This window comes from Phocoena phocoena, chromosome 18, assembly GCF_963924675.1.
Source record: "Phocoena phocoena chromosome 18, mPhoPho1.1, whole genome shotgun sequence".
Classification (NCBI taxonomy): Eukaryota; Metazoa; Chordata; class Mammalia; order Artiodactyla; family Phocoenidae; genus Phocoena; species Phocoena phocoena.
Window position 1 is genome coordinate 233611 of NC_089236.1, and position 14438 is coordinate 248048.

General features: G+C 38.4%; 1 protein-coding gene across 1 annotated transcript in view; it reads left to right on the top strand.

Moving 5' to 3' along the window:
* Positions 1-14438, top strand: part of RNF17 (ring finger protein 17) — a 109528-nt gene that overhangs the window by 16474 nt on the left and 78616 nt on the right. The window contains exons 7-10 of the mRNA XM_065896316.1: positions 7531-7702; positions 8932-9008; positions 9284-9358; positions 13349-13659. Of these exons, the coding sequence (XP_065752388.1) occupies positions 7531-7702; positions 8932-9008; positions 9284-9358; positions 13349-13659 (635 nt within the window). The remainder of the gene's footprint in view (positions 1-7530; positions 7703-8931; positions 9009-9283; positions 9359-13348; positions 13660-14438) is intronic.

The following is a 14438-nucleotide window of genomic DNA, read 5'->3' on the forward strand; positions in this document are numbered from 1 at the left end:
TGGCTTCTTTTGCGGTGCAAAAGCTTGTAAGTTTGATTAGGTCCTATTTGTTTATTTTTGCTTTTATTTCTTTTGCCTTGGGAGACTGACCTAAGAAAACACTGCTTCTGTGGCTTGTCTTTTCACTCTCTTGATAGCATTCTTTGATCCAAAAAAGTTTTTAATTGATAAAGTTCAGCTTATCTGTTTTTTCTTTTGTTGCCTGGGTTTTGATGTCATATGCAAGAAATCATTGCCAAATCTAACATCATGAAGCTTTCCCCGCCCTGTGTTTTCTTCTAAGAGTTTTAGCTCTTACATTTAGGTCTTTGAGTCATTTTAAGCTAATTTTTGTGTATAGTGTAAGGAAAGGGTCCAACTTATTCTTTCCCATGTGGATATCCAGTTTTCCCAGCACCATTTGTTGAAAAGACAGTCTTTTCTCCATTGAATGGTCTTGGCACTCTTGTCAAAACTCAGCTGAACCGTATATGTGAAGATTTATTTATGAGCTCTCTGTTCTGTTCCGTTGGTCCATCTGTCTGTCCTTGTGGCAGTAGCACACTGTTTTAATGTGGCTTTGTAGCAAGTTTTGAAATCAGGATGTGTGAGCTCTCCAACTTTGTTCTTTTTCAAGGTTGTTTTGGAAGTTTAGGGTCCCTTGAGATCTCATGTGACTTATAGGATGGGCTTTTCTATTCTACATGAAACATCATTGGGATTTTGATAGGGATGGCTTTGAATTGTAGATTGCTTTGGGTATTGACATCTTAACAATATTAAATCTTCTGGTTCATGAACATGGGAGATCTTTCCATTTTTTTTGTCTTCCTTAATTTCAGCAGTGTTGTGTAGTGTACAAGTCTGTTGCGTCCTCGGTTATGTTTATTCTTGAGTATATTCTTTTTATTCTGTTGTAAAATGAATTGTTAATTTCCTTTTCGGACTGTTCATTGTTAGTGTGTAGAAATGCATCTGATTTTTTGTTGTGTTCATTTCGCATCCTACATCTCTGCTGAATTCGTTTATTAGACCTACTAGTATTTTTGTGGCATCTTTACCTATAAGATCATGTCATCTGCAAAAAGAGATCATTTTCCAACTTCTTGTAAGTTTGGATGGCTTTTATATCTTTCTTTTTTTTTGCCTATTTACTCTGGCTAGAACTGACAACGATATATTAAATAGCAATGGCAAAATCTCACATCCTTTTCTTGCTACCATTCTTAGAAGAAAAGCTGTCAGTCTATCATCGAATGTAATGTTAGCTGTGGGTTTTTCTTATATAGCCTTTATTATGTTGATGTCATTTCCCTCAATTCGTAATTTGAGTGTTTTTATCCTGAAAGGTGTTGAGAACGTCACATCCTTTTTCTCTATCATTTGAAAGGACCCTGTGGGGGGATTTTACTTGTTTCTGTTAATATAGTGTATAACATTAATTGATATTCATATATTGAAGCTTCCTTCATTCCAGGGAATAAATCCCACTTGACATGATGTGGTATTCTTTCACTATACTGCTGATTCAATTTAGTAGTATTTTATTGAGGATTTTGCATTAATATTTCTAAGAGACATTAATCTATAGTTTTCTTATAGTGTTTTCATATGGCTTTGGTATGAGGGCAATGCTGGTCTCATAGAATAAGTTAGGAAATGTTTTCTCTGGCTCTTCAGATTTTTGGAAGAGTTTGAGGAGGATTGGTGTTAATTCTTCATAAAATTTTTGGTGAAGCCATCTAGTCCAGGGCTTTTCTTTTTGGGGAAGCTTTTGATTACTGATTCAATCTTCTTACTTTTTTTTTGGTCTGCTCAGATTTTCTATTTCTTCATGATTCAGTGTTGATAGGTGGTGTGTTTCTAGGAATTCGTCCATTTCGTCTAGCTTATCCAATTTCTTGGCATACAGTTATTTACAGCACTGTTTTCAAATATTTTTTGTCTGTAAAATTGATCATCCTATGCCTACTTTATTTTTGAGTTTAGTAAGTTGGCTCTTCTCTTGTTTTCCTAGATAGTGTAGCTGAAAGTGGTCAATTTTGATCTTCTCAAAGAACCACCTTTTGGTTTCTTTGATTTTTCTCTATTTTATCCTATTTATATACTTATTTCCACTCTAATCTTACTACTCCTTCCTTCTGCTAGCTTTGGGCTTAAGTTTGTTCTTTTCTGGTTCCTAAGGTGTAAAGTTAGGTTGTTGGTTTGCCATGCCTTTTTTTAATGTGTTTACAGCTGTATATTTCTCTTTTAGCTCTGCTTTCACTGCATCCCATAAATTTTGATACTTTGTTTTTCCATTTTCCTTTGTCTCAAGATAGTCTCCTTGTGTTTTTCATTTTTCTTTGATCCATTTGTGTTTAGTAGTATGTTATTTAATTTCCACATATTTGTGAATTTTCCAGTTTCCTTCTATTATTGATTTCTAGTTTTATTCCATTGTGATCAGAAAAGATACTTTGTATACTTTCAGTCTTTTAAAATGTATTGAGTTCTTTTTTGCCCTAATATGTTGTCTCACATGGAGAGTGCTCCATGTATGCTTGAGGAAGATGTGTATTGTCTGTCATTGGGTGGAGTGGGTTTTTTTTGGTTTCTTTTTTCTTTTGCGGTACGTGGGCCTCTCACTGTTGTGGCCTCTCCTGTTGCGGAGCGCAGGCTCCGGACACGCAGGCTCAGCTGCCATGGCTCACGGGCCCAGCCGATCCGCGGCATGTGGGATCTTCCCAGACCAGGGCACGAACCCGAGTCCCCTGCATCGGCAGGTGGACTCTCAACCACTGCGCCATCAGGGAAGCCCTGGGTGGAGTGTTTGTATGTTAGGTCCAGTTGGTCTACAATGTTGTTTAAGTAGTCTGTTTCCTTACTGATATTCTGTATGGTTTTTCTGTCCACAGTTGGAAGTGTAGGATATTGAAGTCTCCACCTATACTTACAGAGCTCTCTCTTTCTCCTTTATTACATCAATGTTTGCATCATATATTTTGGGCCTCTGATGTTTGGTACATATGTATTTATAATTGTTTTATTGGTGAATTGACCCTTTTATCAGTCTATAATGTCCTTCTTTGTCTTGTAACGGTTTTTGACTTAGTGTCTATTTTGCCTGAAATTAGCATAGCCACCCTAGCTCTCTTTTGGTTACTATTTGCATAGAATATCTCTTTCCATCCATTCACTTTCAACCTATCTTTGTCTTTAGATCTAAAATGAGTCTCTTATCGACCTAACTATATGCTGTCATTAATAAAAAACCCAGGCTTCTCTGGTGGTACTGTGGTTAACAATCCACCTGCCAATGCAGGAGACACTGGTTCGAGCCCTGGTCCGGGAGGATCCCACATGGTGTGGAGCAGCTAAGCCCATATACCACAACTACTGAGCCTGTGCTCTAGAGCCCACGAGCCACAACTGCTAAGCCTGCGTGCTGCAGATACTGAAGCCCGGGCCCCTAGAGCCCATGCTCTGCAACAAGAGAAGCCACGGTTATGAGAAGCCTGTGCACCACAACGAAGAGTAGCCCCCACTCACCACAACTAGAGAAAGTCCACGTACAGCAACAAAGAACCAACGCAGACGAAAATAAATTTAAAAAAAAAAAAAAAAAACTGACTTTTCTTCCACTCTCTGCCTTTTAAAAAATTTTTTATTTTTATTTTTGGCTGCGTTGGGGCTTCGTTGCTGCACGTGGGCTTTCTCTAGTTGCGGTGAGCGGGGCTTATTCTTCTTTGTGGTGTGCAGGCTTCTATATATGTCTAATATCTTTTTTTGTCATTCATTTCCTCTATTACTACCTTCTTTTCTGTTTATTTGATTTTTTTTTGGTGGTGACACATTTTGATTCCCTTCTCATTTCTCTTTTGCATATTCTATAGTTAGTTTTTTTTGTGGTTATCATGGGCATTACAAATAACATCCTCACATCTATTTTGAATTGAAGCCAGCACAACTGAATTGCATACAAAATCTCTACTTTACATTTCCACCCCTTCTTTATGTTTTGTTGTCACAGTTGCATCTTAATACATTGTGTATCCATTGACATAGCTTTATAGTCATTTTATGTATTTGTTCTTTAAATGCTGTGGAAAATATGGAGGAGTCATAAACCAAAATTACAATAATAATACATTTTGTATTTGCCCATGTATTTAGCTTCTCCAGAGATGTTGATCTCTTTCATTTTAACCTGAAGGATTCCCTTTTGCAAAAAACCCCGATCTGATTTAAAAATGGACAGAGGGACTGAATAGACATTTTTCCAACGAAGACATACACCTGGCCAATGGGTACCTGAAAAGGTGCTCAACGTCACTAATCATCAGGAAAATGCAAATGAAAACCACAATGAGATATCATCTCATACCTGTTAATATGGCTATTCTTGAAAATACAGGAGATAACAAATGGTAGCAGAGATATGGAGAAATGCAAACCCTTGTGTATTGTTGTTGAGTATGTAAATTGGTGCAGCCACTATGGAAAACATATGGAGGTTCTTCAAAAAATTAAGAATCCACTAATTCTAATTCTGGGTATTTATTCGAAGAAAATAAACACACTAATTTGAAAAGATATATGCACCCCTGTGATCAATGCAGCATTATTTACAATAGCCAAGATAAGGAAACAACCTAAGAGTCCATCAATGGATGAATGTTTAAAGAAGATGTGGGGTGTGTGGGTGTGTGTACACACACACACACACACACACACACATATATAGATGTCTTTGTATGCGATGGAATATCACACAGCCATTAAAAAGAAGGGAATCCTGTCAGGCCCTAGATGCGGAGGACAGATTGGTGGCTGCTAGAGGTGGAGACAGGGGTGGGTGAGGGGGGTGAAAGGAGGCAGGAGGTGCCGCCTCCCAGTTACAAAATAAGTGTGTCGTGAGGGTGCGGCGCAGAGTATGCGGCCGCAGTTACTAGCATGGTGTCACGTATTTGAGAGCCACTAAGAGAGCAGGTCTTGAACGTCCTTGTCACAAGAGAGAACTGTAACTGTGGTGGTGGATGGCAGCTGGACATTTTGCAGTATATGCACTTATAAGTTCATAATGCTGTACGCTGAAATTAGCACAATGTCATATGTCAACATACCTCAGTTTTTTAAAATAAAATTTTTTAAGTTAAAATTGTTTTGAAAAAGAGAATTGGGCGTTTGCAAAAACAGCCACCTCTCCCAGTCTTTGCAGACTGTTTGCCTGTGCAGCTGAGTCTTTGGATCAGCCTGGGTGAAGGCTTAAGGTACTTTGAGGTCTTCTCTGAACATGTATCTTGCATGAGTGTGGCTTGTTTGACTCCTTTGTGTTCTTAGCTCTTTACAATGTCTTAATTTCCTAAAGCATCTCACCCCAGCTTCTCCTTTGAGCCTCAGGTGGGCTGTTGTGTGTCTGTATCTGTGGTCTCTGTTGCCAGAGCACCTGTAGCTGTTAGTCTCTCTGCAGCTTTCCCAGCCCACTTTCTCTTGCTGCCTGAGTTCCACATTAGGTATAACAGCTCTTCAGGCAGCCCCCCAGACAAATGAGGACGTTGCGAATAAGGTTTGCTGCGGCCCCTTCGGAGGGAAAGTGTTGGGAACTGCGCTGCTGTCTCCAGACCAGGACTGCACCACGCTGAGCAGGGGTCTGGGCAAGGTCAAGAAATGAAATTTCCTACTGATTTGACTGTGGGTTTCTCTCAGTTGCACATCTGCTTCATTGCTGTATACCTTTGTCCACTTCCCAGAGTCCTATAAGATTGTTTTAACCAGTCTTTGGCTCTCATTTGAAATCTCCATTGGGGAACGAGGGCTTAGAGTTTCCTAGTCTGCCATTTTGCTGACATCACTCCCTGGGCATGATTTTTTTAGGAATCATCTGGAACTTATCAAAATGACCAATTATCCCCTAAAAAAATGATTTTCATAAAGCATATATATAATTACTAAAAGTTTTTTGGAATACTTCTTCACCTTCAGAGCCTTGTCACATTCTTATTACTCTTCAGTGTGGCAAACGTTCCTTTTTTGAGGCCAGATTTGATTTTGAGGAAATCGTTTTATTTATTTGATGAATAAGCAAGTTAGACACTATAATTTTTGGTCAAAATATCTTAATTTCCATAATAATTAATTCCACTGTAGACAAAAATTTTTGAGAAGTGAGGCACAAATAATGAAGAAATAACTGTGAGCTTCGTAAGTGATTACTTTGAAGATTATAGTTCATCGCTACCTAAGTTTTGGTTTGGTGAAGTCTATTTTAAAGTCTCATTATTTTTTATATAAATTTATTTATTTTAAATTTTTGGCTGTGTTGGGTCTTCATTGTTCCGCACGGGAGTTCTCCAGTTGTGGCGAGCGGGGGCTATTCTTCATTGCGGTGCGCGGGCTTCTCATTGCGGTGGCTTTTCTTGTTGCGGAGCACGGGCTCTAGGTGCAGAGGCTCAGTAGTTGTGGCACATGGGCTTAGTTGCTCTGTGGCATGTGGGATCTTCCCAGACCAGGGATCGAAACCATGTCCCCTGCGTTGGCAGGCAGATTCTTTTTTTTTTTTTTTTTTTTTACGGTACGCGGGCCTCTCACTGTTGTGGCCTCTCCCGTTGCGGAGCACAGGCTCCGGACGTGCAGGCACAGCAGCCACGGCTCACAGGCCTAGCCGCTCCGCGGCATGCAGGATCTTCCCGGACCAGGGCATGAACCCGTGTCCCCTGCATCAGCAGGCGGACTCTGAACCACTGTGCCACCAGGGAAGCCTGGCAGGTGTATTCTTAACCACTCTGCCACCAGGGAAGTCCTGAAGTCTCATTTTAAATTCATGTAATATGTATCTGCTTATGAAATTCTAAAATGTCTAGGTAGGTCCTTGTGAGAAATGAGTACAGATATGTCTTTGTAATGGCACAAGTGACTGCAAGAGAGCCAGGATTTCTCTCTTACTTTTAAAAGTGATAGAATCGTCTAGTGTCTGTCATACCTCTGCAGTTCTATGACAGCTGTATCTGTGACATGATAATTGTATCCTACAAAATTTACCTTTTTTCTAGTTATACGTACATAGCTTTCAACTATAATAGATTTCTGGGCTTCCCTGGTGACACAGTGGTTAAAAATCCTCCTGCCAATGCAGGGGACACGGGTTCGAGCCCTGGTCCGGGAAGATCCCACATGCCGCAGAGCAACTAAGCCCGTGTGCCACAACTACTGAGGCTGCACTCTAGAGCCCATGAGCCACAACTACTGAAGCCCATCCACCTAGAGCCCATGCTCCGCAACAAGAGAAGCCACCACAGTGAGAAGCCTGTGCACTGCAACGAAGAGTAGCCCCCACTCACCACAACTAGAGAAAGCCCGCACACAGCAATGAAGACCCAACGCAGCCAAAAATTAATTAATTAATTAAAAAAAAACTATAATAGATTTCAGTTCAGTTGAATGCCTCATTAACCATGTTATTTAAGTTCATAAAGTAGTGAATTTACCTTTTCAATACTGCTGAGTTACTTTAAATTTACTTTCATAAAAATGTTTATGAAATACTGAAAAATAACTTTATCTTAAATGAAGGAAAAAGAACCTGTGTGAAGAGGTAGTAAGAAATACGGATGATTACTTATCAAATATAATAACGGCTAAAAGATATATTGAAGTGAAAAAAAATGATTTGGATGCAGCTATGAAGATAGCAAGAGAATTAAAATCCACACCTGCTCTAAGAATATACTGTGACCTGAATCAGGTAGTTTTAACAATTCATAATGTGAATTATTTCTGTGGTGGCTTATATTACCTACTTTGGAATATAATATTTAAGACTTAACAAGAAGAATTTATTTTTCAGATTATCCTAATTTGTATTGGCATCAATTTAGAATTCTTAGGTGTTTGAATTCTAAGATAAACATTAATAAACTTGTTTGGCCTTTTATTATTACTTACCACTTAGGGAAATGGTGCAATAAAGTCTTTATAACACACAGTCTGAGAACAAGTAGGATGACATTGAGTCGAAAGTTGTTTCTAGGACAGTTGAGTAAAAAATGAGGACAAGTAAGAGTAGCAAAGTAAATAGGACTATTTTTTTTTTATAAACAGTTAGGTATGACTGTCAACTCTTATTAAGATGCCATTTAGGTTTTTAGACCTTATCAAGATGCCATTTAGGTTTTTCTCCCAGCCCCCAGCTGTGCACCTCAGGAGACAAGGTGATTCAACTCTGCCCTGTCATCTAAACATGTGCCTAGAATTAGGCAGCAGTAGAAACATGTTTTTTATGGGATCGTTTGGCAGGATGGGGTTAACCATTGATCCTCTTTGCTGATTTCTGTCTTGCTCCCTTGGGGTGTAGATCCTACTCTGTTGTCTTTGAATCTTCAGGGCCTCATTACCCATAGATGATCAGATATTTGGATTGAACTGAAATATAAAATAGAAGCCATTGGTTTACCTGCCTCCAGAGTCTTGAACTTTGAAGGAGAAGAGTTTGCCACCATCTTACTTGACCAGGCCTCCCTCCAGCTGTAGTTCTAAGAATAGTTATAGTTCCTGTGTATTACATGTGAGGCATTAGGAGGTGAAAAAAAGTAAAATTTGGTCTTTACCCTAGTTAGCTGCATTAGGAAGATGGGGAAAAAAAAAAAAAAGAGAAACGTTTGAGGACAGCAGTGCAGGTGCAGAATGAATCTGATCAGAATTTTCCCTGATCATGTAGCTGTATCCCATTTATTAACTAGTGTCTTTTGTTATCTGTTAATACAAATCTTCAAAAGATTTTAGATTTCTTTTGGGGAAAAATTCATAAACTCTTATTTGCATCCCTCCCTTTGCTTGCCTAAAATCAAACCCTGAGCACATTAATTAGTGAAAATACCTAAAGGGTATAGTTTTTTTTCTAAAATCTTACTCTGTTTCAACAGTATTTATAACAAAGCAAAATGCACATGAGTGATACTTCTCTTTTGATTTTAGATTATCTGGACTTTGAAATTAACATTTGAGAGCGAATTGTCACATGTCAGCTCTCTAAAACTAAGGAACTCTCCCAAGTAAGTAAGTTATAATTCAGGAGAGCGTGGTAATTAAATATAAAAATGTATTAGGCTAGATTTATTAAAATAACAAGCAGTTATAAATTGAAAATTTGGGTCAAAAAATGTTTCCCAAACTAGCAACCAAATTAAAATAAGTGTAATTTGTGATAAATTAGAAAGTTATTTAAATGTTCTGTCTTTCAGAGTTTTTAATGTTAGCAACTAATTTTTATTAGGAAAAGTAATAAACTTGTATTAGAACATTTTTTATGCTAAGTATTTAATTTTAGGTTGAATATGAATTGCAGTGAGATCATCTGTATGTTCAACAATATGGGAAAGATTGAATTTGAGGATTCAACAAAGTAAGTATGAGAATGGCAATATGCTATTAGTGTCTGACATGGTGTAAGGGACAGAAATATTATTTGAGACAGAAAAATTGATGTTCAGTGTAATATTTATGATTCAAAATCTGAAAAATAATATAAAGGGCAAAATGGTTACTATCAGTTAAATTCCACATAAAATATTTAAGAATTAAAAGACCTAGAAGGGGTCAGTATTCAATGATATATATCAGAGTCATCTTTTTTAAAAATAAATTTATTTATTTATTTATTTTTGGCTGCGTTGGGTCTGCGTTGCTGTGTGCGGGCTTTCTCTAGTTGCGGCGAGTGGGGGCTACTCTTTGTTGCGATGCGCGGGCTTCTCACTGCAGTCACTTCTCTTGTCACGGAGCACAGGCTCTAGGCACACGGGTTCAGTAGTTGCAGCATGTGGGCTCAGTAGTTGTGGCTCACGGTCTCTAGAGTGCAGGCTCAGTAGTTGTGGTGCAGAGGCTTAGTTGCTCTGCGGCATGTGGGATCTTCCCGGACCAGGGGTCGAAGTTAGTACCTTTTTGTCCCTGTACTTAACAAACATACTGCTGTTATCTTACACCTCATTTTGAGTTAATCTGTCGAATCCGCATTGGCAGGATTCTTAACCACTGCGCCACCAAGGAAGTCCTCCGAGTCATCTTTGAGATTCATTCATTCAGCTAGCATTGAACACTGATGTTGTGCTAGGCACTAACACCCTAGATACTGAGATTTATGCAGAGAAGTTAAACTAAGTAGACAATGATACACATAAATAATAAAGTACATAATTGCTATGATAGTAGTTTGTGCAGAATTTAATGGAGATGCAAAGGAAGGAATGATCAGTTCTTTGAGATGTAACGGGTCTTGGAAAGAGGAGATTTTATTTTCCCTCATCCATGAAAAATGAGTAGCAGTTGGAAAGGAGGACAAAAGGGAGGCAGGCATCTTTGCAGAAAGAACTGTATGGGTAGTGAGATCACATACTACATTCAGCGACCTGCATGTATAATTCCATACGGCAGAGGATACATAGAGGCTGAATCCTAAAGACTTTGTTGTGTAGTGGTATTTGGACTTTATTTCTTAGACCTGTGCTATCCAATATGGTAGCTGCTAACCACGTGTGTTCATTTAAATTTAAGCGTAAATTAATTAAAACTAAATAAAATGAAAAATTCAGTTCTTTGGTTGCAGTAGCCACATTTCAGATGCTCAGTAGCCATATTTGGTTAGTGGCTGTCAGATAGTGCAGCACAGTTTCATTATTGCAGAAGGTTCTGTTGGACAGCACAGCTGTAAATAATAGAAAGCCACTAAAAGATTTTGAGCATGAAAGTAAAAATAATTAGGTTACACTTGTAGAAGATAACTCTAGTGACCATAGAGGGTTCTTTGGAAGAATATGAGGCCGGAGGCTGAAGGATGGGTTAGGCTGTTATATGAATAGTCTCAGCAAATGATGAGAAACCAAATGTAGGTAGTAGCACTAGAGAGGAACAGATAATGACAAATGCTGAATAGGGAAAAGTGGTGTAACTTAGTAACTGTTCGGGTGTGGGGAATGAGGAAAAGGGAAGCATCCTCAGTGATTTATAGGTCTGTATTTGGTGATGAATTGTGGTATTATTCACCAAGTTTGGAAATACAGGAAGAAAAGAAGTTGGGAGGGGGAAGATAGTGGGATATGTTGAGTTACTGTTGTTTACTAGGTATCTCGGGAGAAATGTCCAGAGGGAAGTGAGCTGTATGTGCTGAAACTTAACAGGAGGTTCTGAATTTCATTCTTGGTTTAGGAGTAGTCAGAATGTAAATGGTTTAGAAACCCCCAAAAGAAAATAAGTTTATTCAGTTGTAGGTGGTATGACTCCTAAGGAAATCGTCCCCCAACAAGCATCACGTTCATTATTCTGAGGAAATAATGAGGGTCCAGCCCACAGCCTTACAAGCTCAGAAACAGACATGAGCAGATCTTACTCTAAGCCAGGTAAACTCATGTAAGCCAAGTTCAGAAAACTGACATATAGTCAGAATGCCAGTTTATTAACTTAAGGGGCAAATATAATTGACACAGGGACTAGAATACTTATGTTGACATTCTTTTCCAATATCCAGACAGACACAAGAAGCCAAATCATCAGAAGTTGCTTTGTTGAGGTGTTTTCCGAATAAAGGGAATAAGGTTTATCGAATAGCTGAACAGTGTTGGTCCTGGACAGCCCGCTACATTCCTTTCCCCCCAGGGAAGACCTTGCCAGAGGCCTCAAGTACAGTCCTTTGGCTCAGCTCATCTTCCCCACATGTGGAGCCCTGGCCTCTGTTTGCCTCTGTGACTTGACTTTTTGCACTTTTCGTGGATGATCATCCTTTCCAGTCAGTACGTTCTTCTAGATATTTTCATAACTTGAATATGGTTACTATCAAATATTTTTAATACCAAAGGGTATATTGTCTGTATTGATCTTGCCTTGGTTTTAAATTTAACTCAGAAGTCTTTTAAATTTCTTCCTAGTTTTTAGGGAAAGTATCACTGTAGCCTGCCTCTGCTGATGATGGGTGGTAATTAAAGAATGGGTTTGCCCAGTGAGAGCAAGTATTGAAGTGCGTCAAGGACAGTGCCCTGGAAAAAATATTAAATTTTAAGACAGGGAAAGGGTAATCTGCAAAAAAAAACAAAACAAAACCAAGAAGGGGTAGGAGAGAGTGGTGTTCTACAACTAAGAGGAGAAGTCTGTGAGACAGGTTGGTTGACGGCATTAAATGTCTCAGTAAAGCCAGACAAGAGTTACTGTAAAAAGAAATGTTTTAGATTACAGAGTTGTCAACCTGTATGAATCCTCAGAAGTGTTTGGACCTTTAGTCAGTGTGTATTAAGAGACGGGTAAGTTAGGTCTGCTGAATCCAGTTGGCTTTTTAGGTTCTTATTTCTGATTTCATTTGGCTTTTTTTTTTTCCCAAATTTATTATTTATGTTTGGCTGCGTTGGGTCTTCATTGCTGCACGTGGGCTTTCTCTAGTTGCGGCTACTCTTCGTTGCAGTGTGCGGGCTTCTCGTTGCAGTGGCTTCTCTTGTGGAGCACGGGCTCTATGCATGCAGACTTCAGTAGTGGTGGCTCGTGGGCTTAGTTGCTCCTTGGCTGTGGGATCTTCCCGGACCAGGGCTCGAACCTGTCTCCCCTGCATTGGCAGGCAGATTCGTAACCACTGCGCCACCAGGGACGTCCTCATTTGGCTTCTTAAATGGTGATCTGTGAAGAACCTAAATGTGTCATGGGTTAACGAAAATTAAAGCTTTTGAGAATCTCATTGTTTTGATAGAATATCTATACTTTTAGATTTGATAGCCCGTATCTGTGTGGATTTATGAAGGAGATAGAAAAAGTTGTAGAATAGTGGCTATTGAATAATCATATCCAAAGGATTCAGACTGATGGTGATTTTTGGCCTAGATGGAGGTTTCTAGTAATTTTCTCAGGATTGTACCTCTCACTGCTTCCTACACTTTATTTTTAAGCTAGTGAATTAAAAGAAGAAATAATCTTAGCATAGTTTAAAATCAAACACCTAAGCCAAATTAAAATTTGGATAATTGAAACTGAAAACCTATATCCACTGTCCTTTTAGGATCAGATCATTGTGATATGACTGTATATCAAGTTCTTTCTTCAGGTTCTCATTGATTTTACCTCTTGTTGACCTTTTAAAACCCTTGGGCTTGCTTAGGAATGGGCAGAAGTTTTGGGATAATGGAAATGTTCTAAAATTAGATTGTGGTTATGGTTACCAACTCGAAATTTAGTAAAAATTAATTGGATTTTATAGTGTGTAAATTATAACAATACAGCTGTCTAAAAAAATACCTGTGGGACACCTATACAACTTTAACTCTTTGTATGTGTCACAGTACTGTCATGTGGAAAGGGAATGGTTTTAAGGTGGTTATTAAAAAATTATGAAATGATTTAAAGTAGCCTCTGTATTTTTAAACAGATTTGATCCTCAAGAAAGTGAAATGGGACAGAATGTTCAAAAGAAATATAATCATAAAAAGGAATTTTCTTGTAGTGGTACATACCCATCACTAGAAAAGAAAAAGGTTGACATTTCTATCCAAACTAGTGAAGCCCGCCCACCAACTCCTTTGCAACGGGAAAGCAGTGATACGCATTTAGAAGCAAAACACTTCCCGCCACAGAGCAAGGTTGTTGCAGTAACCCCCTGTGAAACCCTTGCTGCTCTGCCTCAGGCGGGACCGAGCCCTGATGTGATCATCGAAGAAGTCATCGAAGAAGACCTGGAAAGTGAGTGAAAATAGAAAAACAAGGAAACAATATATTGTGTCTGGAATTAGAAACGAAGTTAGTACCTTTTTGTCCCTGTACTTAACAAACATATTGCTGTTATCTTACACCTCATTCTGAGTTAATCTGTTGATTCCATGCCCCTACTTTCACATTTTCCAAAGTTAGGATAATTTTTAATGCAATAATATAGCTAAACTCTAATATTTGGTTTAATTAGGGTGTTTGACTTTTTAGTGTTCCACATACAAACCTCTATAAAAGATGAAAATACTATAAATAAATGACAACCATATTAGAAGCAGTCTGATGACTTTGTTCTTAAATTTAAGAACAGCATATCTTAAATCTTTGTTCTGAGATACAGTCCTTTATAAAATGAACAAGCATGAATGTAGTAGCATCTGTTAATAATGTTTGTGAACATTTAAATGTATCATAATTGTTTGATTAGATTTCCAATGTTGGTGTTCACCCCATTTCAAAGTAAAGGACATGCTGTTTTCTCTCATTTCCACAATATTATTATTATCTCACATTATCTCAGTGAGTTAAGAGAACTATCAGGACTTGGCCTGCTGATACAAGGGGGTCTTGCCCTTCCAGTCTTTTGCCCATTCAAGTACAGCTTTTTAAACTGTATGTTAAGTATGTCATTGTCAGCATAATAAAACTAATAACAATTGCCTTTATTTTCTCTCTTGATGAAGCATGCTTCACAGATTATCTTGTGGAGACACCTAGATATCCAAAAGAGCCTCTTCAGAAAAAATCATCTG